The 27979-nt window shown below is 36.7% G+C and overlaps 2 protein-coding genes across 4 annotated transcripts in view; one reads left to right on the top strand and one right to left on the bottom strand.

The window, feature by feature from the left end:
- Positions 1 to 5526, top strand: part of LOC107659060 (neurexin-3b-like) — a 314862-nt gene extending 309336 nt beyond the window's left edge. Inside the window, exon 22 of the mRNA XM_016447871.1 lies at positions 4543 to 5526. Within this exon, the coding sequence (XP_016303357.1) occupies positions 4543 to 5501 (959 nt within the window). The 3' untranslated portion in view covers positions 5502 to 5526. The remainder of the gene's footprint in view (positions 1 to 4542) is intronic.
- Positions 5527 to 12275: 6749 nt separating this feature from the next.
- Positions 12276 to 27979, bottom strand: part of LOC107659061 (centrosomal protein of 128 kDa) — a 76836-nt gene continuing 61132 nt past the window's right edge. For 2 of the 3 annotated variants that reach the window (XM_016447872.1, XM_016447875.1), the window contains 6 exons: positions 26311 to 26360; positions 25533 to 25556; positions 24412 to 24489; positions 24219 to 24332; positions 24000 to 24108; positions 12276 to 12846 (listed from right to left, as the gene is read on the bottom strand). In XM_016447872.1, the coding sequence (XP_016303358.1) occupies positions 12746 to 12846; positions 24000 to 24108; positions 24219 to 24332; positions 24412 to 24489; positions 25533 to 25556; positions 26311 to 26360 (476 nt within the window). In that variant the 3' untranslated portion in view covers positions 12276 to 12745. The remainder of the gene's footprint in view (positions 12847 to 23999; positions 24109 to 24218; positions 24333 to 24411; positions 24490 to 25532; positions 25557 to 26310; positions 26361 to 27979) is intronic. The other variant, XM_016447874.1, reaches the window with a different exon arrangement.

Here is a 27979-nt window from a genome sequence, read left to right as displayed (position 1 = left end):
TCCGGGTGTGTGTTCACGGTGTGTGTGTGTTCACTGCTGTGTGTGTGCACTTAGGATGGGATAAATGCAGAGCACTAATTCCTAGTATGGGTAACCATACTTGGCCACATGTCACGTCACTTATGCGGACTTCTCCTTTCCCACATGTTTTAGTTCTTACACTGGTGATGAGTTAGCAGAGGCTGAGGTGAAGGAGAAGAACCGCAACAGTCGCAGGTCGAGCACAATGCACGGCTGACACAAAAGGATTTGACTGCAGTGAGCTTTCTGAAGCACAGGGGCCAGCTCACACAGACTCTTCTTTTAGGGGATCAGGCAGGTTTAGCCCCACACACCTGCGGCATTCATCACTGTTTGGCAAGACTCAGCGAAAGCAAAATGGTCACGGAGCTTAGACACGGATATCTATACCGAGGACGCTCGGATTTGGTTGGGGACACAGGAGAGAGAGAGCACTACTGTGAATGTCAGCTGTTATGGTTAATTTATTTCGCTTCGCATTCTCTCCGCTCTGAAAGTTCTGCGCAGAAGACATTGTTTTTTTTGAGAGTGTTAACAGCTGAGAAAGAGGGCGGCCCTTCAAATTTGTTTTTCAAGAATTAACTCCTGTAAGCAAATGCAGAGAACACTGCAATCTATCTGAGCTGGAGGCTTAATGCAGTGTAGAAGTGTTTGCTTTGTAATGGAGCTTTGCCCAAAGAACATTTCCTCCTATCTCCGCTCTGCAAAGCAAATATAGTCCCCTAAAACAAGCACACAATGTTTGCGCTGAACTAAAACACTGTGAAAATTATCATTGCTTGTTGAAGTACTAATGTAAGATTAAAGTATTTACCAGGACACGTGGGGATCCACTGTGGTGCTGTCTTTGTGCCTGTGGTTTTAGTAGATGCTTTCATCTTGATGAAATCATCTGAAGCAGCCTTTAAAATCACTTAGTCAATAAATTAATTTAGCTCAGGATGGTCCAGAGAATCAGTAAACAAAGCTGTGATAAAGCAACCTTTTTGCTGGTTGCTATACGAAGCTCACTAGATAATCAACTATTAAAAACCCATACTGGTCAGGCACACAAGATATCAATCTCTCACATGTACTACATACATACAAACATGAATATATTTATGTAAATGTATTATGGTTATTCAATATATCTGTAAAATGGTTTCTGTCTTATACGAATGCCATTTTATGGAATTCCCACAGTCTTTATTGTCATTAATGTTGAGCGAACGGCTGTTGGTTATGCAATGATCTCTGCCAAATATTTCTGTTCTAAATTGGCTTGATACATTCAGGATTAACATTATACTCAAATGGTCATAATATCAATAGGTCTTTATCTTTGTATTGAGATTTTGTTGATTGACCTGTATAATTCAAGTTGGTACAGGTATATACAATATCCCACAGCCTTTTGCCTATGAGTTTCTCAATATCCTGTAACCCTGTTCTCAGCCCTTCTGATCCCAGCTTGCAGTGCTGGGCTTCTACTTTCCCTAAATGCAACTTGTTAAAAAGCATGATATCACCTTGCAGTGAAAATCTAAAAAAAAAAAAAAAGTGATTTTCCCTCTTTTCCTGAAATACATCCTTGCTTTGTGCTGTCAAGCTACTAACAAGAGATTTACAAAAGAAAACTAATAATGGTATTATTAGTTGCGAAGGTGGTGACAGTACAGTGTCCCTCTTCTGTTTGACTTCACTATGTGCTTTCTGATTATTTTAATCTTGATAGTGTGAGAGAATTTTCAGTTATTTATATGTGTTTTTATTGCTTTTGTGTTTATACATGTATACATATATATCCTCTGGTTTGTGTATATTTATATATGTATATATCTATCTATCCACTGTATATGTATATCTAAATGTTTTTGTATAAAATTATTCAAAAGAGAATTCAATCCAAAATGCTGCATTTCCATAGTTTTCACGAATCAGTATGCTGACTAGAGGCATTTGGAACATTTTGATTAGATTAAATAAATAAACAAACGAACAAACACTTGGATTTTAAAATCAGTTCTGTGTATGATTTTTATACAAACCTAAAATTAAGTAGTAATAAAAAATGACCATGAGCTGTCTGTTTGATGTTTGTATGAAGTGTATGAAGTATGAAGTGGTCCAGATGTTTGGCTCTCAGCATATCTCTGGCAATGGTTTTTGGATGGAATTCTCCTTCAAAGTTCAAATAATAATACATTGGTATATTTTTTATTATAATTTCTATACTGATTCTTGTTTAGCTTCTCTCTTTTTTTCTTGTTTAGCTTGGTCAATATTTAAAAGCATTTGAGAACTGTATACCGGTATATACAGCCATACAGTATATATATATATATATTTATACATACACATCATTTTTATCAAGAAAAAAAAAACAAGATGCTAATTCCTCACCACTATCTACTCCAAATGTTCAAAGTCAGTTAAATATTGATCAACATTTTTCCCAGTTTGAAATCTGACTTCTAAATCTAAATTCAAAAAATGGAAACTGCATGGGACAGAAGTTGCAGCTTAGGGTCTGTAAGAGTGTCAGTCTTGAGAGTGCTATATGACCCGGTAGATGGGCATGTATATGCTCATTGTTTGTATATCCCCATCCCTTCCTTACAGCCCAAAGCTCTATTGCCGCCCGACCGCTTCGTACCGCCCTTACATGGACATGGCAACTGACGTACACGTTCACTTCCATCTATGTCATTTCCTACCTAGTCTGTTCATAGGCCTTCCTCCCCCTCCCTCTCTCTCTCTCTCTCTCTCTCTCTCTCTCTCCCTCCCTCTTTCTCTCTTTTGGCTCTCCCCTTCTCCTCTTAGCAATGGTACAGTATGTACAGTCATTCAATTGTTTAAAGAATTCATTTTTAAAAAATAACAAAGAAAATATGTATCTGTAGATACTTCAAAGCAAAATCATCTTAAAAAAGAAAATGTACAGTTTTCTTTTGAAGAGAAAAGGATTTATTTATAAAAAAAAAAAACAAATGAGCAGAATGGTGAAGTTATTTTTCATGTCATGGTGTGAATGTATGTGTCGTTGCCTCCCTGTATCATCTTGTCTAAGAAAAAAATATGATAAAATCAGATGATAAATTGATTGCCTAATTAAATCATTACAGATTAACCATACTTATCCCCAAGCATTCTTACACAACTTTCTTAATTTTTTGTAAATTTTTTCTTCCTGCCAAAATCCTGCGGGCAATTTGTTGATGTAAGTCACAGAACTGATGGTATGCTTTCACCTTTTAATGAATTGTTTTATGGGCTTTTTTTTTTTTGACTAATTTTCTTTTTATTTACTTTACTACTCTCTTTTTTGACTCTCTGTGCATTTGGTTTGCGAATGTTTCTAGTGCTTTGCTCTAACCATTAACCATTGTTTGCATTGCTTTTATTTTTCTTTCCTCTCCTTTTATTTCTTTTGGTCCGTTGTTTGAGACCTGTGTTGCCTTATAGTGCCCTCTGTTTGTAATCAGCAAAGCCACCTTGGCGTAAGTTTGAGCAGATTCAACCACCATCTGAATGTATGACTTGTAAAAAAAAAAAAAGAAAATCTTCAAGAACAAGTCCAATTTATAATAGATCTCCTTCAAGAAAAAAACAACCAGAACATGTTTGTGTAAATCAATCATAAGAACATTGGGCCTTATTCAGTAAATCAAGCTGAACGCAAGTTTACCTAAAATGGTTTTACATTTTAACTAAAATTCAGTCTGTTTCAGTGAAGCCCAATGTGTTTGTTGTTCTCAAAAATTAAACTGTCTCTGTCAAATTGAGTGATGCGAATTGTATATGGTATGACATAGTGTTCACATAAAGCATTCAGGTGTTGCTGAACTGTCATATGACTTGTGCCATTGTGGCAATTTTATAAGAACTGTCAAAAGGCAATTGGCTTTCATTTCAAGTGTGACAGACTTGAAAGAGAAAAGAAATAAAGTGATTTTCTCTACAGACTTGATAAGCCGCTCAGAAAATTAGAAATCTCAATACAATAATTGTATTTTTTGGGAGTGTTCCATATATTACGCTCTTCATTGGTCTTATGTTCGTTGATCCAACAGGATGCTTAGACATAAATTTCCTAAATGAATTCACAACGTGAGCAGTTGCTCAAAACGGATCGGCTCAGTTTTGTATTTTAACCTTTCTACACAAATCTACACGTAGCGATACAAAGATGTTCATGGTTTGCTTGTATCAGTCACTCTGAGTTGCAGGGGTGCAATAATTGTGAGTGATCAGTGTTCTACGTAGAGGTCAGTTAAACAGAGTATGCCAAAAAGAAAGCTCAAGACCCTGCATGTCCCTTCAAGCCCTTTGATAAATTTACCTCACATTTTTACATTTCTGTTCTCTCTTTCAGTTCTTTCTTGGTTTGTTTTGGCCATTGGTTTAGACGAGTGTTTTTTGTCATATTTCTTTCCAGATGTTCTTGCTTTGCTTTAATTGGTCATGTACAGTTGCCTGTTTGCAAGCTGCCAAAGTTGAATGGACACTAATTTCCTTTCTTTTTCTTCTGCTTGCCAGGAGGGGAGTTAGTTATCCCTGTTCTAGTTGAGGATCCCATAGATATCCCCCCTGTTTCCACTCGAGCCCCTTTCATCCCCCTTCCCCCGACCCTTCACCCCGTCCTCACCATTATTGAGACCACCAAAGAGTCCCTGTCAATTGCCACCGAAGCGGGGGTACCTTGCTTGTCGGACCAAGGCAGCGATGATTGTGATGATGATGATGATGATGGTGATGATGGTGATGGCTTGGTGATATCGGGGTTTGGCTCTGGGGAGGCCTTCGACTCTAGCCTCCCCCCTACTGACGATGAAGATTTTTACACCACCTTCTCCCTGGTAACAGATAAGATCTTGACCACGTCGACCTACGAAGGTGGCTACAAAGCTCTCGCGCCCAAGTGGGAAGTAAAGGACTTTAAACCTAGCAAGGCCTCTGAGGCAGGCAGGACTACGGCCATCCCGCCTCTGCCTGACTTCAGGAGCTCAGCGGCATCACCCGTCACGTCTGAGACCGCTCCTAAAATCCCAGCTGGGAAAATGAACAACCGTGAGATCAAACCCCAACCGGACATAGTGCTATTACCACTCCCCACATCTTTCGACATGGACGGCACCAAACCGAGGGGGCCGTACATCACCCAGCCCATGTTGCGCACCATTCCTAGTGCTCTGACCACCGTGCCAGGTATCAGGAGAGTGCCTCCTGGTGCCTCGGAGGTAATACGTGAGTCCAGCAGCACTACGGGTATGGTGGTGGGTATCGTCACTGCTGCCGCCCTGTGCATCCTCATTCTCCTCTATGCCATGTACAAATACAGGAACAGGGACGAGGGCTCCTATCAGGTAGATGAAACGCGGAACTACATCAGCAATGCCGCACAGAATAATGGCACCGTAGTCAAAGACAAACAGCCCAGCACTAAGGGTGCCAGCAACAAGAGACCCAAAGACAAGGACAAGGAATACTATGTATAAAACAAAATCTGAATGACAAAACATAGACAGAATAACATCTGAGAAATCTTGAACAGAAAACAGTGATTTTACACAGAAAATCCTTTAAGAACTCAAACACATTGAGTCAAAATGAACCCATTTCCAAGTTATGTGATTTGAAGCACACTTAAGCATACGGTAAGCATAGGGAGAAGGCAGATAGGACTCTGGGGACCTTGATACCTTACTTTCTGTCTGTTTGTGGGACAATGCCAGTGTAAAATATCTCATTGTTACATTGTTATCCCTCAAGTGACTTTCTAAGGTACAAAATCCTTGGTGTAAAAAAAGACGAAGGAAAAAAAAACAAAGCAGCCCTTGTCCATTGTAACCCTGTACAAATCAATGATGATCATGGGTAATGGTCATGATTTTGGACATGCATGTGATGTGTGTGATGTAGTACTGATATCTTTGCAAAGAGGAGAACCAGAGGATGTTGTTTTGGAGATGCAAAGTGGGAAAAATTGCCATAAAACAGTACTTTTCGAACCCACGCTGGAGAAGTGTTCCATTAAACAAATGGTATGTTTGTCTTTTTTATTTTTTTTTTATTTTTGTATTTTTTTTCAGGGGTTTACTGTGGAAAAATTACTTCTTCTTTTTTTTTTAATTGTATTATAATAATTTTTCCTTCGTTTCTGCTTTTATTTTTCATCCTTTTCTCTTCCGGTATCTGTCAAGGACTAATTTGCTTTAACATTTGTATTCTGATTGAGCTCTGACATGTATAGCCAGATTCAACTGAAAAGCATCCATCTTTTACAAATTGAAAATTAGACATTCAACAATAAATTCAGGAATCCCTCTTTAATTTTAACTTCTTAAGTCATATGCTACACACACACACAATTCGCATATGGATCAACTGAACAAAGCATGACGACTGAAGGAGGGCTGAAATATTAATTTATTTGAGGAAGACAAAAGTGTATATTTCATGTTGTCACAGTCATCTGTGTCAAACAATAAATATGTTTACATATTTTATTGCATCATAGATGCGGTACTTTGTAGCTCATTATTGTACATAACAGTTGATTTTGACATTTTCATACTCTTTCTGTACAAACTGAACAAACACCTTTGTTCATTGTAGCTCATCCAGTGAAGTCCAAAAGTCTGAGCACACACTGAAAATCTGAAGCAGGGAAATTAACAGGTTTCGGGATTTGGGGAGAAAAAATAAATAAAGTAATATTGTGAAAAGAAATATTTAAGGTTCTGCACTAATTTTTATGTTGCTAATCAGATAAGCTAATTTGTCTAACTTCAAATCTGACAAAGGGTCAGATTTCCCTGCTTCCATTTATGTACACAAACTAATTCTATTATATTATTTTATGACAACAAATTTAAAAATTGATAAATGCAAAATAGAAGAATTTTACCTCTGCGGTCCCAGACGTTTGGACACAACTGTACCTGCATAAAGTGTTATGGAAGAATATTGTATGTTAATCTGTCTTGATGGTGTTGAGTCAGATGTTTGAAAACCATAAGACGTTATCTGGTAGAAATCACCCTCCACACAATCAAAGCTCCATGTTATTTTACAACCGATTGTTGTTTTCTATTTAAATAAGGTTACAAGAGCTCATAAAATAAAGGTGGATGATTGATTGGATTCATACTGCCACCACATTTCTGAAACTCACAATTAATTATTTTTAGTCTGTGTCTCATTCTGTGTATTTATGATTTTCACCATGTTGCGCTGTTGTTGTGCAGTCTTCTGGGTTTGTTGCATTCGTGCTGGCAGTAGTTGCAAATCCTCCTTTTTTTCCCATGTATATTCATTCTTTTTTATCATCACAGCACTCAAGAGTTGTGTGCTGTAATTTTGATTTTGTGTTCTTTTTTTTTTTTGTTCATCAGTTAGTGCTTTCACTCTTGACAACTATGTCCAGCAATAAAACGTTCCCAGTTGTTTTCAAGGCTAGTGTGAAATTTTCTGTTTCTTATCCCAAGTTTCTGACATTCCACTGGATTATGATATTGCAAATAATTATTCATTTCTTGATTTGTAAATACTTTTTATGGTTGGAATTTCTATGGTATTTTTTAAAACATTTCTGCCTATGGGGAAAAATGCTTATGGAGAAAATTAATCAGAAATACTGTTAAGGCGGCTAAAAAAGTGGACAGATATGCTGAATATTTTAGCTCTTTCCTGCAGAGCATCTACTAAAGGTAGTACTACAGTACTAGTAACATTTTAAATCTGATTCTGGTCATTGAGAGAACAGTGAAAAAGACGTAATGGGTTACAAATCTATCTGCATTAACTGGTTAAGTAACTTTGACCGTATAGCTAATGGCATACCGTAGAGTAGACCAATAATCAATAATACAATCAGTGTTGATATTAGAATTTAAAGTCTATTCTAAGTGTAACTGACTTTGAAAAACAGATTAATGATCACACTGTCATTTAGAAATTTAGCACTTCCGAAGTGGAAACAGCATTAAGCAATTATATTCTTCCTCCTTTCATTATCTCCTGATTTATTTGACAGTCCCTCTGCATTATTAAATGATACATGGCCGGTGCATCATGTGAACTGAGTTATATCTGATCAGTGTTGTGGCTAATGTTGATGAATGAAATGAGAGCATGCAATCATCTTTCCTCATCATACTGCAGCTGGATCCCAAATGGAGCATTTGATGAGCTCTCATCGCCACTAATAAACGTCGGCTTCACAAGTGCTGGCCAAAATTCGGGAAAGCTGTAATTATGAGCGCTTAAGCAATGACATCTCAGACTGATGAGTTTAAGTAGAGAAATAGTTCACCCCAGAATGAAAATTCTGTTATTATTTAATCACCCCCTCATGTCGTCAAGTTATTTTTTATGGAATAAAAAATGTAAGAATCTTCATACAAATGCATATTTTCCCTATCATTGCTGTTGAGCTTAAAAAAGGCAAAGCACCATTGAAACATAAAAGTTCATTTGACTGGTTTACTATACTGTACAGGTGCATAATCTATTTAATACACGAGTTTCACAATTTGAGTTGAATTACTGAAATAAATGAACTTTTCCATGACATTCTAATTTATTGAGATGCACCTGTATATTTCAAGTGCCATGAAAGCATATGAAAGGCATTTTTGTAAATTTTTCATTTCCGTTTCCCTTTTTCTTTCTTTGTGTAACTGAAAACTTATTGCGTGTTGTCAAAAGACACATGCTATAGACCAGGGATTTTCAACATTTTTAATAGTAAGGAATATTGAATTAATTATTAAAACAATTATTGTAAGTTTGGGTCAAAAAAAAACTTTTCTATTTATTTTTTTATATATCTTTTTGTATGCCCTTACAGTCCCCTGGAGTCTCTGATATTCCTTTAACTAATCCCTCAGCATTTTAGCAAATAATTCAAAAGCATTGAGAACTACACACAAAAAAATGCCATGGTCTCAAAGACTTTATACCCAGACAATGAATATAATTTAGAATAAAAAATGACAGAACAAAGCTTCATTGTTCAAGGTTTTGTCTCAAAATTGTACTCTTTCTGTCTTTTCTCACTTTTAAACTGGCAGTTGTTAAACACCAATATGGCCTCTGTCGCCTCTAAGAACGATTTTGTCTTGTCAAGAACAAAAGCTTGTTCCTTTTCCAGCATGTTCAAACAAGCGTTTTCTTGGAACGAGCTAATCAAATATGGCAGCTGAAATATGGAGCAGATGACCTAGTAGCTTTGAAAAGGTCGACACCCCCTATGCACAGGAATATTTACCACCCCTTCTCAAGACAACCACTGTATTTTTACTTTTTTTTTTATTCTTGTATTAACTTGAAGGGATATTTCACTAAAAAAATGTAAAATTTAAATGTTATAATCGCTTGCTCACTCTGATGCTGTTCCAAACTTGTAAGGCTTTCTTCCTTGTGTGGAACAAAATGGGATATTTAGGAGAGTATCCTATTTTTTCCATACAATAAAAGTGGATAAAAGCAGAAATGGCTGGGGTAACTATTCACTTATTGTACATTCTAAGGAAAAGATCAGCTTGACAATATGCTCGATAGCATTTTCTTACAATAAACAAGAAAGTCAGGTTTAGAACAATACGAAGGTGAGTAAATTACTTTTTTTTTTAAATTTTGAGTGAACTAATTAAATTTTATGCTTTTGTCTGATATGATTTTGTTGGATACTGTACGGAGCCTTGTAAAAAGTACGTCCATAATCTGCCATAAATTTTCATATGACTATCTCTCTTAGCTCTATATTGCAGGTAATCTCAGCACCCCTTTACTGCTGTTTGTCACTGCAACCTACTGCACTGATTCAAATCCAGAATAAAAATGAGTAAAACACACTCTAAAAAATATTGTTTGGACGCAACAAAAAAAATTCACACAACAGTTTGCATCATTTTTTTTGAGTTAAGTCAACTTCTTCTGAAATTAAGTTCAACTAGTAAACTATATTGTGCTATATATACTTAGAACAACTTAATTTGTATGAGTATTCAACTTAAAAAAATTGTGTTAAAACTAACAATTAAGTTGTTTTTTCATATTGTTTTAAATTTGATTCAATCATACTAAAAGAACTGAACATTATGAACTGAACATACTGAACACTAATAAATCTTCTCCTGTTCTGATCTTAAATAGAAATGCTTAAAATATGAGTTTATTTCTACATTACCGCTCATTATTCAGTCACATGCAAAGCATGCTGGGAACCTGAAACGTGAACTTGAAAAAATGAAGTTATGGAGCTAATTACATTGAGTTAGTACAACTTAAATAATGTTTTAAACAAACTAACACAGATATTTAAGTTGAAGTTACACACAGTATTACGTTGATGTAATTATCAACATTTAGATGTCAGGACAACTCATTAAAAAATGTTTAAAACTTAAAATGTTTAATTAAATCAATAAATTGGGATTTTTAACTTGCACTAATGCATTAAATTAAGTAGTGGCAACAGATCCACTGAATTGTTTTTTAGAGTGCAGAAATGACATCCTCAGAGACAGAAAATGCAGATTTGATTTCTACAAATAAAAAAAGTCAGAGATTTTATCGTGCATTTTTGTAATTTACAAGGCCAAATCCATTCCAACTCGATCCATATCAGCAAAACAAAATTTACACAACTTTCAGTAGTTTGTATGCCTCCCTTTTGCTTTAATTGTTTAAACATTTTCCCAAGAGCACCTTGACCTTTTGTTCAAAGGATTTCACATTCAATGTCACAAATTTGCTTATTTTATTAATGAGTTAGTAGAGCAGAATCCTACATTATTCTTCATTTTACATCAGAATCTTTCTTTTCCCCCAATATTTTAAATTCCAGATTTTCAATGTAATCATAGATTGTATGTTAATGCAGACAGTTGACTGTCATAAAAATATAAACTAAATTTGCATCTGGGCGTAATGCCTTTTGTTTTCGTGAAACATGAAAGAGTGAAAAGGATGTGGAGAAGATGGAGAAAAACCTAGCAATTCAAGGACTTGTCGTGGCACAGCTAAGACTGACAGTGATATATTTTGTCCGGGAGGCTGCGGTTTTGCATTCTGTAGTGTGATTGGATCCAATGAGAATCCCAATGAAGCTGCCAGCATTGCAGCCGAAAACTGGCACTGAAATCAGTCCCTGTTGATTTCAGCTTGGGTGACGGAAATGCGTTATCACAGCAGGAGCCCACTGTAATAACGTATCCACCCACCAGCATCAGCTTCTATACAGCTGCTTCTATACAACAGGCTAAAGAACTCACAGCACAGTACAGTGTCAATCCAACTACTTTATATGAACAATAATGGACATTTTTTAAAATAAGGTTTGAGTACAACTGTTGCAGCAGAATATGGACAGTTCTTTGAGTATGTGTGTTTGTGTATTAAAGAAAATTTGACTGATGTCTCCAGGATAGTCCCAGCTGAATGAGCCAAAAAACAACTGAAATGACTAAATACAGCGAGAAAATGTGAAGACACAGTGAAATGCTGTTTTATCATTCATGTTTTCATGTTTTGAATATGACTCAACTGTATGTCACTGAATCACATTTGAATGTATTTGACTAAACCTCGTTTTCAACCAGCATCCAACGTCATTCACAGCAGAGGGATATGGGTAAGTGCCTGGCTGACATTAGTTTATATGCAGCCTAATAATCCTTTAATAATCCAATTGAGAGCAAAATGGAGAAAAAAAGTGAGAAAAAAAAAGTAAAAAAAAAAAAAAAACGTAATGATCTGAGTCGTTTGAATCCATCATTTGCAGTCATGTGGCTAAAAATATTATGCTTTTATTAACAGTTCAATGGGTTTTTGTTTAGTTTTGTAATTAACTTGCTTACTTTGTTGCCTTTTTTATCTAAATTATGTCAGTACTTCAAGGTTGCCCTTATACTTATTTTACCAGTAAAGTTCCTCATAACTTGCCAACAAAGTTGATAACTACTAGCATAACAATGTCAATAATATGCACAGAATGAAAAATTCTTCATAAATCAACTCAAATAAATCAGGAGATAATGAAAGGAGGAAGAATATAATTGCTTTAATGCGGTTTCCACTTGGGAAGTGTTAAAGGAAGTGAAAAACTTCTAAAGTGTGTACGACCTGCATTAAAATTAAGGAAACAATGTCCTTTTATGTTTCATTCTGTAAAATGGTGTATCTGCACTGTATATGACAGCAGAATATGTCATGTGCATCCAATGTTGCGTCTTGAGACAAAAGATTACAAGAGGTTTGTAGCTGTACAGTGACCATGTTTTAATTGGTTTCAAATTCATCCAGGTGGGAGAATTACATTCACATCACATTTATTTTGCAGTTCCAGACTTGTGCCCTTTAGTTGTTTTTCTTTAGAAGTAAAAAAACATACATTTATTACAAACGGTATAAAAAATTTTTTTTACAAAAGGCACTGTAATTTAGCAGTCAGTCACATTTCATTACATTGATGTATAAAAAAAGTAAATAGTAAAAAACAAACAAAAAAAATATTTGTTTACATACAGAATTAGTTAACCATTGCTTGATGTTACAAAGTTAAGGTAAAATGATAACAGTAAATATTCAAAATTAGACAAGTTTTCAAAATATATAGATTCATATATGTTATAGTGATCTAATCGGTCCAAGCATAAGGATCTGGTGGGAATCAGAGGTATTCATGAGTATTTATCATGAGTTTATCTTTACCGCCAAAAGTTTCAGCTGTATGCTACATGCTTGTGTGTTTGGAGTTTGCTCCGTTGAAGGTAGAAAAGTGCTCTTGGGTCAGACTGGATTCCAAATCTGGACTGGCAAGTGGCTTCTGTGGTGCTTTAAACAGAACAGAGAAAAAAAACGTAAGTGCAGAGATAGGAAGAGATGTATGAAAAATTGTTGCTGTTTATATACATTAGTATATTCCATTAGTACTCAGAATACAGCCATACTCTGAAAAAAAAACATACTGTATAGCAAAGTACATTTACATTTAGTCATTTAGCAGACGCTTTTATCCAAAGCGACTTACAAATGAGGACAATGGAAGCAATCAAAATCAACAAAAGAGCAATGATACGCAAGTGCTATAACAAGTCTCAGCTAGCTTAATGTAGTACACATAGCAAGGGTTTTTTAATTATATAATTATACAAAAAGAAAACAAACAGAATGGTAAAAGAATAGAGCAAGCTAGTGTTAAGAGGCCTTTTTTGCTTTTAGTAATTGTATAATAAATAAAAAGAAAAGGAATATATAGAATACAAAAAAAAAATAGTGAAGCTAGTGCTGTTTTTTTTTGTTTTTTTTTTAAGAAAACAAGCAGTTAGTAAATGAATAGAGTGCAAGTCTAAAAGGGGCTAGTTTTTTTTTTTTAAGAATATAATTAGAATAGAGATTGTTAGAGTTAGAGGGTCAAATAAAAATGGAAGAGATGTGTTTTTAGCCGATTCTTGAAGACGGCTAAGGATTCAGCTGCTCGGATTGAGTTGGGCAGGTCATTCCACCAGGAGGGAACATTTAATTTAAAAGTCTGTGAAAGTGATTTTGTGCCTCTTTGGGATGGCATAATAAATGTTCACATAAGAGGGCACATAAGTCTGAAGTAATGAATTTAAGTAAAGGGGTGCAGAGCCAGTGGTGGTTTTGTAGGCAAACATCAATGCCTTGAATTTTATACAAGCGGCTATTTGTAGCCAGTGCAAATTGATAAACAGAGGTGACATGCATTCTTTTCGGCTTATTACAAATTAATCTTACTGCCGTGCAAATCTGCAGGACCGGGCAGCTTTAGTAATGTGGTCTGAGAAAGTCAGCTGATCATCAATCACAACTCCAAGGTTTCTGGCTGTTTTTGAAGGCGTTATGGTTGATGTGCCTAATTGGATGGTGAAATTGTGACTGCTATGCTGATTGCCATGTTTCTGAATGACAGAGCCTAGTGAAGCCATGTAGACAGAGAAGTGGTCCAAGAACTGAGCCCTGAGGCACACACACTTACTTTTGTTGACAAGGAAAAAAGCATATTTCTCAATATATAATGAGATTATATCAATTTCTCAATATAGACTGAGATATATTAATATTTCTCTCAAATTATGTCCATTATTTTCAGGAAATTCAAACAATAAATGCTGTTTTCATGGTCTTTGACATGGCATGACAGATCGCTGTATAAACGCCTATATATAATAATTGTTAAACGCTCAAACGGCGAAATAAACATGAATGAACATCTCATGCCTCCTCAATCAATGTTTCAACCGCAGAAAGATGTCAATAAAACAGTGTCTACAGCTCAGCTAGCTAAATGAAGTGCAGAGAAGAGCATTTCGTGGAATATTAGATTATATACTCATATTTTACTTTACCTGTAAGTGATGTTTTAATTATTTAATATATGTTTAAAGGGGTCATATGATGTTGCTAAAAAGAACATTATTTTGTGTATTTGGTGTAATGAAATGTGTTTATGCGGTTTAAGGTTCAAAAAACACATTATTTTCCACATACTGTATATTATTGGTTCTCATCTATGCCCCGCCTTTCTGAAACGCGGCGATCTTTACAAAGCCCATCGGTCTGAAAAGCGAGGTGTGGTGTGAATGGCCAGCTATCCAGTGCGTTATGATTGGCCGAATACCTCAAGCGTGTGACGGAAATGTTACGCCCCTACCATACTGTGATGATGCCCTGTCAGGCCGGAGCGATGATTCAAAAACATGAAAACCCATTATAAATGAGGCATTCGTTGCATCCAGTGGGGACATAATTATGGATTATAATGACTTATACTGTCTTTTTACATATTGCGTTGCATCGCGCCGCGTAAACATAAAACCATGTCTGCATTTGTGATCGGAGAAAAGACAAACTAAGCCCTACTCTACACTGCCCAAAACTCGCGTTTGAATCATCAGTGGCAAATTCTTTAAATATAAAAAACTTACTTACAGTCTGTGAGTCAGAACAGCTGGCATTGTAGTCTACTCTACCAGGATCAGGAAACAGTCCTCCATAAAATGTGCTGCACACATCTGAATATTTGGGTTGAAGTGTTCTGGAACAGTGTTGTAAATACAACTTAACCACTGATTTCTAGTCGTGTCCATTTTTGGAAGGCCAAACAAAGTAGTTTCGCTTTCACAACGAAACACAGCGTCACACACGGCGGCCTAGAGTGAGCAGCGGCGGCCTAGAGTGAGCAGAGGCCGGGGGCTAGAGTGAGGAACGGCCGGCGGATTCCGGCAACCACATGTGACGACCCCGGGCTGGACTCCGCTTCGTCCACGGAGAAAGTTTTCCACGGGGCAAATGTTTACAGTATTTCATTAAATTAGTAATGTTTGTAAACCTGTTTTCACAGAAGCTGGAGTTTTCCACCAAAATAAAAGCTCGACCGAAGTTTCCTCCAAAATGAAAGCTCAAGGGTTTATCTCTTGCAAGCATGGCCTAAAATGAACAGACACGCACAGAGAAAATACTGTACAGGCACAGCAAGCTCACTGTTCAGAAGAAAAATATAAATATTGGGGTGAGGGTTTATATGAATGTATTTCTGAAGGGAACTGACTTCACAAAAGTTTCGATGGCATTTTTTCCCTTCTTATCACTGCTGATCCATAAGCGCCACCTGCTGTCAGAGAGTGAATTTGCATTCTCATTCAGCCTGTCTGTTTATGTTTCCGTTTTTCATGCAGGTTTTATCTTTGTATCTTTGTTTGTATCGCGATTAAAATGCAGTGGTTGGTTCTAATTTCAAATGGCTTTTTTAAAAATTAAATATGTTTAGTTGTTGTAGTAGTAGCAACTGCCCGTTTTTTGCAAAAACAATTTCATGGCAAGGAAAAATATTTATGGCCGGTACATTTTCTGAAGTTACCAGCCACTGGCAGATGTGAAAGTTAGTTTTAGGCCCTGCTTGCAAGTGTAGAAATTAGTACAAACGTATTGCAATTTCCCTACTGTAGAGTAAGGTAAAATAATATACCTGAAAAAAAAAATCATTTTCATTTATTTCACAGTGGAAAATTTTTGGATGTAAAGACGGCAACACCAAAGCTCCAAAAGTACCAAAAAATTTATTTTTTTTTAAAACTGTCGCATAGCATATGTGACGTTTCGAGCATGCAGGCTCTTCATCAGACAAATGAACAACACTTATATCCCAATCTTTATAGGCCTACCTCCAGGTGATCAAAGGTCACATGACCGTACCATATTATCATGATAATAATAATAATACCAAAACAATAACATATCAACCAAGGAGAAAAACATAGAAACCAAAATAAGAAATAAAAATAAATCAAAAACATATAAAGCTATGCAAAATACACGAATATAATTGCTACGATTCAGTACCACTCCATACTAAAAAAACATCATCAATGTATCATTTCCATAGAACAATGTGTCTCAAGAAATCATTCGCCACAGGATTTAACACAAACTGATGTTCAAACAACCCGCAAAATAAAGATGCAAAACTTGGGGCCATCTTGGAACCCATGCTGACTCCTGAGATCTGCAGATAGTAATCTGACCCAAAGAAAAAATAATTATGTGAAAGCACCAATTTTGCCAAGTCACTCAAACATACAGTGCTTGGAACCTGACAAGGATGTTGATCAAGAAAAAATATAATTGCCTCTAACCCTCCCTGAAATGGAAAATTGGTGTAAAGCGATTCAACATCCATGGTGACTAGAAGGACCGCAGCGTGTAAAGTACCGGTGTGATCGGATGCTCAACACACATGTATTCATATTCATTTTTTGTCAACAAACCTGAATCCACAAACAGTTTTAAAGTATTGTGTACAGATGTTTTGTAATGAGCCAACGGATTCATACTCAATTTTTTGTAAAAAAACTTAATTAGAAAGTTGTCTCTGAATTTCAAATTCATAGTTTTGTCGATCTAAAATAACCACTGCTCCACCTTTATCAGCACTTTGAATAACTATAGACGAATCTTTTTTAAGTGATTCCAATTCAGACAATTGTGCCTCCGTCAAATTATGTGCACGTTTATATTGTCTTTTAGATTTTAATATAGATACAACATCACTTTCTACAAGCCTACAATAAGTATCCAAAGAAGCATTTCTGTTTTTAAAGGGAACAAAGGTGGATTTACCTCTAAAACCAGTCCGATGTTGTTCACTAGAATTATAGTCCTCTCTAGATGTACCATAGTCACTATCCCGTGACTCAGAGGTTGTATCAGACATAGAAACTCCGGAGTCCAATGAGTGAGTCTGCTGTGAACTGGCCTGTCTCACATTAAAGAATTCTTTAAGTCTCAAATTACGAAAAAATTTTTGCAAATCAATGAAAGTGTCAAATTCATTACAGTGTGCAGTTGGTGAGAACGAAAGTCCTTTGTTAAGGACAGTTAAACAGTCATTAGAGATCACTTTGCTCGATAAATTGATGACATTAATCACTTCTGCATCGTTCTTCGTGTCACATATTGAGATCTTGCGGGAGCTCTTTTTGCTCCTCCTGCATTTTTTCTTGGACAAGAGATGTTGAATTGTCGTCCGCCTTCTAAAAAACGTTGACACTGGGACAGATTGCTGGAGTCTGAATCCCGATCAAATGAAGAGGACGATTGAGCAGATGAGTACCTATTATCATCATACCGTAAAGGTTTACGAGCCCCACGAAAGGTAAATTGTGGCGATGAACGATGCCTAAGTTGTGATCTCCACTGATAGACACGATCGTTGGCATAATCAGGAGCATCTCTGTCGAACTTGCTCTTCTTAGATGCGATAATCTCCTTTTTTAATTCCGCAATTCGTTGATTGCATTCCAGTAGCACTGAGTCAAGTTGTTCTTTGTCAGGATGTTCCAGAGATAGCTGAATTTTGACCTCGTCCATTTCTTTTCGAATATTCACCAGCTGTGCAGATATTTCTTGTATAGTCAGTGCCATTAGATCAAACGCACACTTGTTCAGAATTTCACACCATTTATCGCAAAAACTTGTTAAAATTCGAGGCACTATTTCATGTAAGACGGCTAATGTCATTTACCTGTTGCGTTGCCCCTGTGGTTTATGTTATATTGGTAAGACTAGCAGACCTCTAAAAACTCGCATCTCTGAACATCAATGTGCAATTAGACATCGCGATCCAAAAAGCACTTTGCAGATTCAAGACACTCAGTTTCCACTCTTCAGTACATAGGTATTGAAGTAGTGAAGTGTCCGCGTCGCGGAGGTGAGATCAATAAATTGCTTTTACAGCGCGAAGCCTTTTAGATCTATACACTAGACACGTTGTCCCCTAGAGGATTAAATGAGGTCTTTGATATTCGTCCATTTCTTTAAACACAAGATATTTATTTACATATAATAAATGCTTGGTGGTTATTGATTTGTATTTATGTACCTAGGCAGGCATCAATTAATGTTATTAAACAATATATTGATAATTATATTCGTGTATTTTGCATAGCTTTATATGTTTTTGATTTATTTTTATTTCTTATTTTGGTTTCTATGTTTTTCTCCTTGGTTGATATGTTATTGTTTTGGTATTATTATTATTATCATGATAATATGGTACGGTCATGTGACCTTTGATCACCTGGAGGTAGGCCTATAAAGATTGGGATATCAGTGTTGTTCATTTGTCTGATGAAGAGCCTGCATGCTGGAAACGTCACATATGCTATGCGACAGTTTTAAAAAAAAATAAATTTTTTGGTACTTTTGGAGCTTTGGTGTTGCCGTCTTTACATCCAAAAATTTTCCACTGTGAAATAAATGAAAATGATTTTTTTTTTCAGGTATATTATTTTACCTTACTCTACAGTAGGGATATTATTATTTTATTCTAATTTGTTTGGCTTCCAAATTCACCAGTGAGACTGAGACACTATATCACAACTAAAAAGAGGGTTGAGTACCCTTTAAATTTCAAGAACAAGTAAATTCACCAGCTTTTGTCTTTTAGTTTGCACACTGTGACTGAACCGGTGTTGGAGCTCTTAATTTTGAATTCTCAAAGTGCACCAGATAGATGAATTTAACTTTAAAATTTACAAAATTTTCTTCCAGGGGGGCCTGCCCTATACATACAGCTACAAGTAATTGGTGTTAATCTGGCACCTGGTGCAAATTTTCTTAATTATATGACAAACCCTCTTTAACTGGCAGCATTCCTCCAATTTTCACTGAGATTGCAAGATGGCGGGCCGCTCTAAGGTGACTGAAACAAAAGTAAAGAAATCAATGAAAGGTGGAAGAGGAAGTGTCATGGTTTGGGAGATGTTTTCTGCAGCAGGAGTTGGGCCTCTTAAACAGCTACATGGAAGGTGAATGCAAATGTTTACAATGCCCCCCATCACACTGCAAAACAGGTAAAACAGTTCCTTGAAGCTAAGAAAATTTAAATAATTAAATGGCCAGACCAGAGTCCTGATCTAAACCCGATTGAAAATCCTTGGCGACAAAGTTATGTCTAAGAAACCCACTACACTTACCAAACTAAGTGACTGGAAGAAGAGTGGAGGAAGATCATACCAGTGCAGTGTGAGATAGAGGTCTGCGCGGGACTATTTTTTTAGTCCCGCTCTCGCAAGGTTGTATTCCGCACCCACCCGCTCCCACTATAGATTCACTCTTTGTTCACCCGCTGTCCGCTTAGCATAATTTTCTTCCCGACCCAGGATACAATTCGTTTAACATTTACAACACAATAGGAAAAAGTGTGGCAAAGAAAAAAAAATGTAGGTTGTACAAAAATAGCCTAGCTATTTTTATTCGTCTTGTCGAAATACTAAATTCGTTCTGTTAACACAGTAGGAAAAGTGTCGCAGAGAAAAATAAATAAATACGACATCTGTTATTTCAAAATACAGGCTACGCAAAATATAAACAAAACTGTGTTGAATGTCCTTCAAGGACAGCGCATCCACACTTTGCTCCATCCTTATTCTGCTCTGTCACTCATGGACAACCTGCCTGTTCTGTCTGAGGGCCGTATATTTACCACCGGTACAGCCTGCTCTGAGCATCGTTATGCACATGCTGCGCACAGACCTCGCAAATAAAACGTGTGGCGCAGAAAGCATGCGCATGCGCATGCGCATGCATAACAGTCCGAGTGCAGGCTGAACTGGTGGTCAATAAGAATAAAGCGCAGATATGCTGTTCTGAATGGATGTCGGGAACGGGATATTGTTAGACCGCCCGCTCCCGTTCAAATTACACCAGAGTTACCAACCGCTACCGCATTTTATTCGGGAATTTAATCACGCGGGGCAAAAAATCTGGTCGGGTCTCGCGGTTCCCGCAGGAGAGCCGTGGGAATGCAGACCTCTAGTGTGAGAGAATAGAGATGTCCTGCAGGCAAAGATGTGCTGAAGTCACTCAAAGCAAGGGCCTCTACACTTCCTACTAATTTCTGACAGCTGTAAGCCTCAAAAATGTTAGTTGTTCTGCCATAGGCAGCCATATCACCCTGTAGCCCAAGACTGGTTACCTACTGAAGCTAAGCAGGGCTGAGCCTGGTCAGTACCTAGATGAGAGACCTCCTGGGAAAACTAGGTTGTTGCTGGAAGAGGTGTTAGTGAGGCCAGCAGGGGGTGCTCACCCTGTGGTCTGTGTGGGTCCTAACGCCCCAGTATAGTGACGGGGACACTATACTGTCAAAAAGCACCGTCCTTCGGATGAGACGTTAAACCGAGGTCCTGACTCTCTGTGGTCATTAAAAATCCCAGGATGTCTATCGAAAAGTGTAGAGGTGTGACCTCGGCATCCTGGCCAAATTTTCCCATTGGCCTCTGATCATCATGGCCTCCTAACAATCCCCATATCTACTGATTGGCTTCATCACTCTGTCTCCTCTCCACCAATAAGCTGGTGTGTGGTGGGCGTTCTGGCGCACTATGGCTGCCATCGCATCATTCACGTGGATGCTGCACACTGGTGGTGGATGAGGAGATACCCCCTGACAATGTAAAGCGCTTTGAGTGCCTAGAAAAGCGCTATATAAATGTAATGAATTATTATTATTATTATTATTAAATGTTAGTTGTAATTTTCTTTTGTGCTACAGTGGTTACCGTTCTCTAATTTTGATCAGTTTGTTTTCCACAAAGGTTTTTGTTGAAATGCCTTGGATATTTTGTCAAAGGTTAGTAGAACAGTGGTATTACTACAGCTAATAATCCTTGAAATTTTGAGCGATGAAGATTAACAATATTTCTGAAAAAATCTAATACTTATAGATTGTTCTCTAATTTTGCTTTGAACTGTAGATTGGACTGAAAATATAACTAATGAAAGCATGTGATCCGGTTTAAAAAAAAAAAAAACTAACAGTGTTACAAATGTGATCAGTTTGGAGTTTAGAATGTCAGCAAATGCTAAATCTAATGTATCATTTTCATGATCTATGTGAATATTAAAATCACCAACAATCTGATCTGGTTCTATCATAATAGCTCTATGAACAGCAACTACTAGATGTTACTAGAGAGTACTAGAGAGTCTGTATACAGTAGCAAGAACAAAAGACAGCAAGAGATTTTTTACTGAAATTAGACAATGTCATATTTAGCACAACCACTTCAAAAGAAGTCCCGACTTCCGGTTAAAGGGTCATGAAACCCTACACTACTTTTTCTGAGATTTTGACAGCGGTGTTTGTGTTGCACATCATGGAAGACCATGTTAGCATCCGTTAATTTTAATTACTGAAGAAAATGTGTTAATTTTGAGCTTTTCTTCTGAGTTTAAAATAAGCATACAATAAGCGAGAGATGCATTCATTGTTTGCAAGTGTTTGTTTTTGCTTTCTAAGAGTTTCTGCATGGCATAAATACTCATCCATATACCTTTGCGTCTTCAACACAAACATCTTCAACACACTCGTCTGAGTGAAGTCTTTACAGCTCCTTGATACAACCGATTAAATGGCTTACATAAACACAACAAAATAAGACTTGAACGATACTAAAGATGTAACCACATTTTCATATATGTTTGCAATTCATATGTTTTTCATTAGTATTTTGCTGTTTTTAGTAATTCTGAATGGAGCTGTGAAGTAGCAATATGCAATCAAGTGAAGACAGCTGGTAGAGTGGTCCTTTGGCATCTCCATTTGTTCTAGTTTTGTGTTACACCTTGACTTGTACTACTTGTGTAAAAGCAGTGTGAATTATACAAAACATTGCATGTGTGTGTATATACAGTTCGGTCTATATATATCTGGACACAAGAACAATTTTAACTATTTTACCTGTTGACAGAAACATAATCAAGTTCCAGTACTATAATAATGTATAATGAATATGGGCTTAAAGTGCACAGCTTCAGAAACAAAACTAATCCATCAGAGAGATAGCAGGAACATTAGGAGCGGCCAGATCAACAGTTTGGTACATTCTGAGAAAAAAGAACGCACTGGTGAGCTCAGCAACATAAAAAGGCATGGACGTCCACAGAGGACAACAGTGGTAGATGATCGGAGGATCCTCTCCATGGGAAAGAAAAACCCTTTTACAACATCCAGCCAAGTGAAGAACACTCTCCAGGAGGTAGGAGTGTCACTGTCAATGTCTACACTCCAGGAGGTAGGAGTGTCACTGTCAATGTCTACAATCAAGAGAAGACTATAGAAAGCAAATATAGAGGGTTCACCACAAGATGCAAACAAGGCATGATTAGACTTTGCCAAAAAACATCTTTAAAAAAGCCAGATCACTTCTGGAAAAGCATTCTTTGGACTGCTGAAATTAAGATCAACCTGTACTAGAATGACGGGAAGAAAAAAGTATAAAGAAGGCTTGGAACAGCTCATGATCCAAAGCATACAACATCATTTATGAAACATGGTGGAGCACTGTGATAGCATGAGCATGCATGGCTTGACAGAGGACAGAAGCAGCCGGAAGAATTCTGAAGTGTATAGAGATATACTCTCTGCCCAGATTCAGTCAAATGGAGCAAAGTTGTTTGGTTGGTGCTTCATAGTGGACAATGACCCAAAACATACAGCAAAAACAACCCAGGAGTTTTTGAAGGTAAAAAAGTGAAATATTCTGCAATGGCCAAGTCAATCTCCTGATTTCAACCCGATTGAGCATGCATTTCACTTACTGAAGACAAAACCAAAGGCAGAAAGACCCACAAACACACAACAACTGAAGTCAGCTGCAGTAAAGGCCTGGCAAAGCATCACAAAGGAGGAAACCAGTCTCTGGTGATGTCCATGAGTTCCAGACTATTGCCTGCAAAGGATTCTGAACAAAATATCAAAAATAAACATTTTATTTATGATTATATTTATCTGTCCAATTACATTTGAGCCCCTGAAAATGGGGGGACTATGTATAAAAAAAAAAATGGTTGAAATTCCTAAGCATTTTGTTATATTTTTGTTCAACCCCTTGAATTAAAGCTTAAAGTCTGGAACTGGACAAAAACTGGACAAAAAATATCAAATATATCAGAATAGAACTCTGCAAGTTTTGCGGTGAAAGTACAATAGACCTGCCACTTGTTCTGTTACCTGTAATGTTTCTTTGTTATTTCATTACCTTCATTTTATTTTTTAAATGCAATGCTTACATAATCGAACAATATTTGAAGGCTGCATGCTAATGTTTTAATGTATAATTTACCTATAATTCTTAAACCATTAATAATGAATTAATTTCATGTATTTGATATTTTATCGTTTTTGCTATGGTAACGAAATTGAGAACTGTGAAATTTTACCACTATTATACCGCCAACTTCTGAAATTTTGGTACTTTCACAACACTAATTTCAGGTATGTCATTTTCAGTTCATGAGGGTGAAGGTTAATGCCACTATTAATTTGTTTCAATTTATTAGACCAAAATGAGAAATTATAACTATATACATCATATTCAAAATAGTGATAACATTTTTTTGTCCCAACAACCTCAGAACATGATTTCAACAACTTTTAACTGCAACTCCCATACTCCTGTACTCACAGGTGTGGGTAGACAGAGTGGTATCGGTCAGGAAATTGCTCTGACTGAGCAGAGATGGTGTCAGACTAGTAAGCTGGAGACTCCGACAGGCTGCATCCGACTTCTCATCCTAAAATTAACAGCAAGAGATCAGTCTATAAGATTCGAGAGTTAAGATCTAACCTTACACAGTAAGAAAATTGACCTGGACTGTGGACCTTGCCACTCAAGCATTCATACCCTGTATTCCTGAATCCTCTTCTTAGATTCCTCAAGCTGATGCTGGAGGTTACCAACTATCTCCTTATATTTGGCATAACGTTGCTCCACCATTTCTCTCTGCTTCTGTGACTCCTGAAACCATATAAGCCAACCATGATATCTACTTTAGAGAGAAGTCAAATCTTAACCAAAACATCACTTATGATCCAACCTCAAGATCCTTGAAGTTTTCCAGCAAACTGAGCTTCTCAGGAACTGATTCCAGATGATCCAAGGCCAGCCTGGTGCTCTAGAAAATTAAAATGGTGTTAATGGTGGAATTATTCTGTCTTTAATATTTAAAAACTTACAGTAGCTCTACCCTATTGCTGCGAGTCATCTGAATGAGTGCATCTCCCAGAAGAGGCAAGGGTCAATTCCTGACACCAGAGTGTTGTGGTGCCAAGCAATAATGATGTAAATAGACTGAGCTGTGAGTAAAGGCTGAAGCTTTTCAGGAGCTAATTAAATGTTCGTCAGCCAGCCGTAGCACATAATGGTGATTGATGTGGTAGGCGTCAGATAGCTTATTTTTCAAACTGCATAAATACTGCCGAGTCAATGCAGGCGTCAATACTTTTAACAAACGGCTGCATATTTCTTAGCCAAGTAATGATTTGTAATTCAAACATTTAACAGAAATCGTTACGCTTCTGCAAATAGTGTACTGAGGTGTGGAACATTTCAGCAATTTAACTTTGCAGACAGAATATTCTGGACCAAAATGTAGAAAGGGTATCTATGAATCAGCCTCACAAAGCTAAACTAGCTGCATTTCAGAAGTGCTTTTAAGGCACCAGAAGAATACGATTTTAGTTCTAGTAAGTTTAGGTATTAGGTTTTTGTTCTATGTAAATTAAATGTTTCATCAGAGCCACTTTCTTGAGACTCAACATTAATCATTTTGTGTCTTTTAGTCCATGTCTGTTGGTCTTAAGGTCTAGTTCATTATTATCTTTTAGATGCTGCACACAATAAAATTTAGACAGACCGTAAAATATAGATGGTTGCACGTTATAATATACTAGTGCTATGGTACCATCAAAATCCATAAACCTTAAAATACTGGTGGTGCCACAATATTTTCCAGTGGTAGTACTGTAGTAGCAAGACACATGGTAGTATATTCTCTTATGCTGTACTCAAAACTGAACTGTGGTGGGGTGCATCTGTGGCTCAGATTCATCATTGGTATGTATTACTTGGGTCCAGTGCTTCAGATGCTGTTCACACAGAACATGTTCACACAGCGCAACAAAATCACACACAAAATAGTAAAACAAAATAGCCTACCATTTCAAGATCTACAATCCTGTCCTGAAAAAAAAAAAAAAAAAAAAGAGGTGACTTTGACTGGACACAGGAAATTCTGTTCAAGTGAGTTCTAGAGGTTTCTAATCCACCAGTCAAAAGTAGCACCTGGTAAAATTCCAGGGCCAAGTGTAATTACTGAAGCTGTGTCCTATTGTCTGGCAGCATGCTGCTGGTTTCTTCTAAGGGGATTGATGCATAATAGAGGCAGGATAGCAGGTGCCTCTGTGGCACAGCAGATGTTCCAGAACTCAGTGGGTGAGGTTTGAAAGCATGCTGACAAGCCGGGGTAAGATGGTGTGATTACATGGCTACCACATGCAGGACAACTGATGTGCATGCAGGATTACATGAAGGTTATGGATATGGTTATGGTTACTTAAACCACCAACTACAGAGGAGATTGTGCGTGTGTGTGTGTGTGTGTGTGTGTGTGTGTGTGTGTGTGTGTGTGTGTGTGTACCTGGTATTCCCTACATAATGTCATGCCACAAGGATAGCAATACCAGTTCTTTTTTACCTTGTGGGGACATTTTTTTGGTCTCCATTAGGAAAACAGCTTATAAATCATACAGAATGAAGTTTTTTGAAAATCTAAAATAGGTAGGTTTAAAAGGAGGGTTAGAGTAAAGAGATAGAAAATATAGTTTGTACAGTAAAAAAAACATTACATCTATGGAATGTCCCCATAAAACATGGAAACCAGTGTGTGCGTATGTATCTAGCAGTGTGATATTTATACAAACTCCTTCACACTAACCTGAAGATTTCTCATCTCATCTTCCTTCTTGCGGCCCATTTCAAGAAGACCTGGAAGAAATTATCAACGAGTACTGATATTGAAAACAATCATCAAATGAATCATTTACGAACACTCACACAAAACCTTTGTGACTTATTCCTCTATAGAGCTCAAAAGAAAAATACCTGATGAATTCATGCTGCATATTGATATATTACATATTATATACATTTTTGGCATTTGTCCATTAAAAATTGGAAACTAAAAATATCAAATATAAATTTACTTAACTTTATTTGAGAAACAAAAGACATTATAACTTCTTATGTTTTCATATAATTTTCTTCAAAAGTAAATTTACCTTTTTTTTAGTCCGTTTCAGTTTTTACTAGAAATATGTGAAAAAAATCAATATACATAATATATAACATGTTGATGATAAATAGCCATATATTCTTAATTTTTTCTCATTCTATTGAAAATTTGACAGTGGGCTTACAATTATAATTCAAAACATTCCTTAAAAAACAAGTCTGATCAAACACATTTGCTTAACATAAATACAAGTAAATTATATTTTAAGAATACAACAAAAGACTTCATAGTCTTCATGGTATAAATTAAATATATATTAATGCTTGTTAAAGCTACAAAAGTTATTCAGTCAAGAGCAGTGATTTTCTGTTTTTCTTTTGTTGTTCGATTAACATTAATTATACAGACAGCAGGAGGATAATTACGCTGCTGTCACTTTATGACCTAAAGCACTGATTTGTATACTGACACACATCTGATTTCTTTCTCAACTGGTTATGTTAATTTAACCCTTTGGGGTCGACAAACGCGGATACGCGTTTTGTGACGCGATGTCCAGTCTTTCACGTCTCCCTTCATTATATCTAATGCGACCACGCCCACGCGCTGGGCGCGCTATAGATATTATAATCTTACACGTGAAGCGCGTGGCGTGTAAACGCCCACATCACAGCAAACAAAGCAGCAAGACCTCAAGTTTTTTTTATTTTACTGTTCGCGTCGCGCTGAGAGGAATAAGACAGAATTCACCTCAAGAAGCTTTGGATTACCTCAGGAAAAAAACAATGCAGCGGCTTGATCCAGCAGTGATCATAAACATGAGTAAGTCTTTTTTATTAACCTACTTGTATTAGTTTTCACATAACTTGTACACATTTTACTAGTTAGACTTTCTCCAAACTATAATTCCTGACTAAATGTATAATCAAGTGAAACATTATGAAGTTTCATTCACAGCATCTAAATGTCACGATGCCAGGATGTTTTTTTAATGTTCTATAACAGACAGAAATACGATATAAAAGTAATATGAGTTATAATGTCACTAGCCTAATGTCAGTAAGAATGATTAGTCAAAACTTTACTGTGATAGGATATTCTCTGTTCACGAATATAGCCATATATGTTTATAACTATAGTTTTTGGATTGTATAGGCCTACATACAAAGCATGCTTGTGTTTATGAATGTAACTAAGCTTCTGTCCATGAATATCTGCTCTGGTGTAAATATTTTAAATGTATTATACCCATGTCTTCTGGAGTAATGACGCTGAAATGTTTGAAACTGTTTCAATTTTCGTTTAGGACTGTGGCTGCATCACCGGCATCTTGCACAAGAAAGGCACACGCATGTCGTTCAGTTTTGAGTTC

This window comes from Sinocyclocheilus anshuiensis, unplaced genomic scaffold (genome assembly GCF_001515605.1).
Source record: "Sinocyclocheilus anshuiensis isolate Anshui unplaced genomic scaffold, SAMN03320099.WGS_v1.1 scaffold811, whole genome shotgun sequence".
NCBI classification, from domain to species: domain Eukaryota; kingdom Metazoa; phylum Chordata; class Actinopteri; order Cypriniformes; family Cyprinidae; genus Sinocyclocheilus; species Sinocyclocheilus anshuiensis.
This window is presented reverse-complemented; position numbering and strand designations above follow the sequence as displayed.